The sequence below is a fragment of the Benincasa hispida genome, chromosome 12 (assembly GCF_009727055.1).
Source record: "Benincasa hispida cultivar B227 chromosome 12, ASM972705v1, whole genome shotgun sequence".
NCBI classification, from domain to species: Eukaryota; Viridiplantae; Streptophyta; class Magnoliopsida; order Cucurbitales; family Cucurbitaceae; genus Benincasa; species Benincasa hispida.
In genome coordinates, this window is record NC_052360.1 from 79,816,921 (window position 1) to 79,822,659 (window position 5,739).

The 5,739-nt window shown below is 37.4% G+C and overlaps 1 protein-coding gene across 1 annotated transcript; it reads right to left on the reverse strand.

Moving 5' to 3' along the window:
• Window positions 1-2,209: 2,209 nt before the first annotated feature.
• LOC120068582 (protein NUCLEAR FUSION DEFECTIVE 4-like) lies at window positions 2,210-5,454 on the reverse strand. Its single transcript, XM_039020397.1, is given in 4 exon segments — window positions 2,210-3,024; window positions 3,789-4,678; window positions 5,001-5,378; window positions 5,380-5,454. Coding segments are annotated over 4 exon segments (1,806 nt in total). The 5' UTR covers window positions 5,440-5,454; the 3' UTR covers window positions 2,210-2,546.
• Window positions 5,455-5,739: the final 285 nt, after the last annotated feature.

Genomic DNA, 5,739 nt, shown 5'->3' on the forward strand with positions numbered 1-5,739 from the left:
AACTCTGTGGGTTGTATGTGTCTTTCAACAATCAAACTTGTTGAAGACTTCCAGCTAGCGTTCTCCATGGGATTATATCCGTTTGTTACATAATTATTGTAGTCATGTCTTTCAGCTACTCGTTGACCTTAAAACATAAGTATAGATTTATTCAACTAAAAATTTAGTCTTATCAAAATTCAATCTTCAAAATTTAGGTCCCAATCTTAAATTACTTGCTCTTTAATTAAAAAAAAAACTAAAAAATATATTTTATAAGTAAAAATGAAAGGTATAATTATGTAATGTTTCAAGCCCAAGATCTGGAATCTAGATTCAACATCTTATTTGCCCAGCATTCCTCTGCATCTCCCACAACTTGATGTGTTATCCTCTTGAAAGACTATCCCTAACAAACCAACACTTGTCATTTCATAGTTGAATTACTTTAGATAGGACCATGGTCCAAGCCCCTATAAACTTAAAGCTAACTTCTATAGGAAGGTTAAAAATCATCTCTTTCCGAGAGCAGTCTATACTGGCATGATTAGCAGCCAACCAATCCATGTCCAAAACTACTAAGGTCACATCTAGTGTATGATTCGCTATTTCAATTTAACATGCCTTTATCTTTTCATTAGCTAACATAATTTCTTCAGACGGAGTAGAAACTGATAGGACATAATGTAAGGGTTTTCACTTTAACATGACATGCTTTACAAATACTAATGATATAAATGAGTGAGATGAGCGAGAGTTAAACAAAACCAATGCATAGTGTCCCAAGATTGGGAGCGTACCTATCACCATGGTGCCAGACTTCTTGACCTCCTGTCGAGTGATGGAATAGACACGACTCTGCTACTGCTGACGGCTCGAACCCCCCTAATTCAAGCTCGTATGTTGGCCTCTATTATCAAATGCATTCTTCTTAGGGCACTTCTCAGCATGTGCCCTATCTGGCAACATAAAAAACAAACTCTAGTATCGGCTAAACACCCCCAATGACATCCCCCACAAGACAAACAGACCGACTTATCCTCTCTAACCCTTATAGACTGGGAGCCATGTTGCCCTCAATGTCGTGGAGTTCTATCTGTGCTCTAACTCTTGTGTTGAGGCATATAATTCTTCTGCTTTGCTTTCCTTTCCTGCCCTGCAGAGGTCCCTACTCCTAATAACTCCTGTACTCATCTCCTTCCCAAGAATCAACGTCGATCCTCACGACTGCACGCAGTACCGTGGTATAGGTCTTGAGGTCAAGAGCGTGCACCATACCACAAACCTTTTCATCCTTGCCACCTCGGTGGCCACAACTCAAGAGCAAAATGGGACAACTTGGAAAACTCCTACTCATACTTTTCTACTTGCATAACCCCCTTGCTTCAAATTTAGGAATTTAGCTTGCTTGTTGTACCGTGTGTTAGCAGAGAAGTATTTATTTATGATAAAGTAAGAATAAATAAAAAGTGTCAACAAACATGATCTATATATACCAATAAAAAAAAATGTTTAATCCTCAATGTACCTTTTAAGTTTGTGGCTACAATTTTGTGTATGATTTATTTGAACTTTTCATTTCGTTTCAAATAAAATGTTTTACATATTTAATTTTTTTTTCTTAACAATTTTCATAAAATTAAGTTTTATATCTAAAAAATTTAAAATTTCAATTTTGTGATTAGTAGGTATGTGAGTTTTAGAAAATAACAAATTGACTTTTTAAACAAAAATTAAAATTTCAACGACATATTGGACAGAAAATTGAAATTTGAAAGACCTACTATATTTTTTAAAAAATTTATGGACAAAAATAGATACAATAAGTTCATAGACCCATTAAATATTTTATAACGCCCACAAATCAAATAAACACAAACTTTTTTTTCACTTTAGAATCAAAATTTGTTATTTCCTATTCTAAAAAAAACACAAACTTAAAAATGTGAGAACTATATTATTAGAAAAAAAACTAGTGAATAACACAACAATTACTGTTTTAAAGAACATTTGTTTTGTAAAAGCGAGCATAACTCAATTAATAGTGACAAATGATGTATGTGATTCAAATCTACACCTCGGTTTATACTTAAAGAAAACTTGTTCAATTGGAGGAGAAAAAGTAAAAAGTAAAATTACTCGAAAAAGCAGAAGATAAAATAATTGATAATACGAGCGAGTATAGCTCAACAAGGGTAAACTTAAAAAGTCTAAGTCCACGTTCAGTAAAAAAAAAAAAAAAAAACTACGTTAGCTTTTATACTTTTTCTTGATAATTTAATTACAATGTATATATATATTTCGAATTGAATATAATGTCATAATTTTTCCCGCGGAGCTGCGATGCGGAACGGGGGCTTTGTTTCTCAAGTTCGATGAAAATCCGTTCTACAATATCGAATGATTTAGGTATATATTGATTTGAATTTGGATTAGGGATTTCAATTCCAGCACGATTTTGGTATCCACTAGAAATTTTACTTTGTTGTTTGATCCACTCACCATTTTCAATTCTCTTCAAATCCATAACCCATCTATCTTTTCTGTGTAAAGTTGTAATCTCTGATCTAAGGTGGCTGCATCTTGCTTACGTTACTCTCGTAATGGCGGTCGTAAGCTGGTTTCGTCCGTCGGAAAAGCAAGAAGCTAGAAGCCAGGCCGAAGATGGAGATGCAAGCCCACCATACGAACGTCTGCAGATAGCAATTCTGGCCGATGCACACTACAGCGTCCCCCAGTGCCGCCGTCTGGTGTGAACTTCCGGCGTTTGAATCGTACGCCACTGCTGCCAGGACGCCGTAGAGGAACGAGCCGAGAGGGATGTTGGTGATGAGGATGTTGTGGTTGACCCCTGAACTGTTCGGTCCGAATAACTCTGATGTGATTGAGACTGAGGCTGAGAATATGAATCCCGAGCATAGGCCGATCAAGCCAGTGCCGGCTTGTAATGCGATTTTGCTGTCTGATGCGGCGAGTAAAATGAAGGCGATTGGAGTTGGCACCAGTGCAATGGCTAGCCACCCTGTTCTGGCGAAGTGCACCTTTCTGCACAGGTACAAAATCTAATCAATCTATGAGGATTGTTTTTCTCTGTTATCAATTACAGATTGTGTTTGGGAAGTTTAGAAGAAGGAATATGAAACCAAAATTTCTAATGTAAACTGTAAGTTCCAATGTCAAATGAATCTACATGTCGATATGAACCGACACTTTCTAGTGGAAACGAAAAGTTTCAAATTATTTGAATTAAATCTTTTAAAACAAATGAATATATATATATATATATATATACACACACAAAACCTGTTGCATCTGCTATATGAAATCTAGAAGAAAGAATATGAATCCATACTTCCTGATGCAAATTAAAAGTTTCAAATCATCTGAACTAAACTCTTTTAGTGATAATGAAGGAATGTAGATATGAACCTTTGGCATTTATGAAGCCACAGTTTCTAATGCAAATGGAAGTTTAAAGTTATCTAAACTTAATCTATCACGCAAATGAATATCTGCGCATATGGACCTTTTCCTGTTACGACATGAAGTCTAGAAGAAAGATATGAACCTACACTTCCTAATGCAAATGGAAAATTTCAAGTTATCTGAAGTACTTATCTTTCAGTGACATGAACATATGTTGGTCTGAACCTTTTGCATTTGCTACACTAAGTCTACAAGAAAGAATATTGATCCACACTTTCTAATGGAAATGGAAAGTTCTAAGTTATATACACAAAAATCTTTCATGATAAGTGAATATATATCATTATATATGCTGGTATGAACCTTTTGCTGTTACTACATACTCACGCATGAAATCTGGGGCTGCTGATATTAATCGCCCAAAGAAGGAGCAAGAAGAGTAGAGTGTTACAAGTGAACTTGTTGATGAACTGTATCCAAGCGACTGTGCGATTTGCCCAAGATTGTTGCTGTAAACCAACCCAATCGTACCACCACAAAAGTATGCAACATAATAGAGCCAAAAGTCCAACCGTCGCATGAGCATCTTAGCCGAATGCTCTTCTTCAAGCACTACCAAGTTCTCTTTCTCCATCACCTTCCTTGAAATGCTTTCCTTCTCGTTAGAATCAAAAGGGACGATGACCGTCATGCCATTTCGTTCTGTTCCAACTGCAATGAGCTCCTGGTGAAGCTCATGATCAACAAGGTTAAATCTAGAGTGAATAAGACAGCTCAAGCTGGTGGATATGATCCGAACCAACCACCTGCGTGTACTCAGAATTCCTGGCAAACAAAGAGGAACTAGTAAAAGGGCAAAAGCCCCTGCTAACAGAATTTGGGACCCGTATTTGTTGGAAGGCATGGAATTGAAGGAGATTAAGTATAGCCCTGTGATAATGGCCGTGATGTATAAGCAGATGAAGATGAGGGAGTCATGACGGATGGCATCCGCGGAGGACGGCTGAACCGGTGGCTGATGAAGGATTGGGAGGAAGGCAACGACAGAGATGATGAGAGGAACAAGCGCATTTAGGAAGAGGTACAAGCTGGCATCATTGGGGTCTATTGCATTGGCAATTAGGGTGTATAGAGCTGCACTGACTCCATTGAAGCTGACAATCAAGGACAATGCAAGCGCACGGTTGGCTGGAAAATTTTGGATACATGAAACATAGCAGACCGTGTTGAACCAGCAAATACTACATCCAGCCATCAAGCAGAGAAGATAAACCTGACAATAAGAAATGCTCGTCACTAAGCAGGTAAATGAGAGCAATCTTTACCATTTGTTTGTCCCCCACCCCAAACCCATATTGTACTACATTTGAATTTGTCATTCTTGATAGCTTAGATAACAAGGGTATAAAAAATTTGACAATTTAGATGGGAATAGGGATAAACAATTGTATCTATTTATTCTTAATGCTAATGATTTAAGAAAACCCTTTTTCTAAATTTGTTAGAAAATGCATCCAATTCACATCAACATGGTTTTGATTATGGTATTTGTTTGAGCAATATCAGGGGGAGAAGAGATAAGAAAGGAAACCAACCATGGAGTAAGGCAGAGAGACAATCCTTTGAAGGAGAAGCCATTGAAGGCCATAGCCGAGAAACCCCATGGAAGCAGCCATGAACATCACCACCCACAAAGGAAAATATAAGAGGGCGACACCAGAGCACCACCCAAAGGCCTTGCCAAGGTCGGAAGCCACCGCGAGATAGTTGAGCTCCACCTGCGACATCCCCAAAGCCGCCTTCAGATCGGAAGAATAAGAGGGGAAATCAAAATTTGTGCCGGCAAATGCCTGAATCCATATCGCCGCCACCAGCACCACCCATTTTCCAGGTTGGTTCACCATCCTTTTATGTTTTTTGATTGGAAGAAGGGGAACTTGTTGAGTTTTTCTCTGCTTTATTTTCATGGCGGATGGCCTGAGGAGAATAATGATTGAAAAAAGCGTTTGGGGAATGGTTAGGTCGGTAGGCCATACCCTAAGGGTGGGTGAGAAAGTGGTTAGATCCAACGATGGTTGATGACTGATGTAACCAAAATTGTCTTTTTCTTTGCATAAATCCAAAATTAGCGTAGAACTTCTATCAGATTTTGTTTGATGTTATAGTTTACCAACTATTTGGCAAGTTCTCAAAATTTATCTTCACAGCATTATCAGGTGATTCAATTTTTGCTCTAATTTACAATTTATTTATTAACCTTTCCATCTCTACACTTTGAAATTTATTTGATTTTACTCTTTATATTTTGAATAAATCTTAAATTTTATCTTTAAT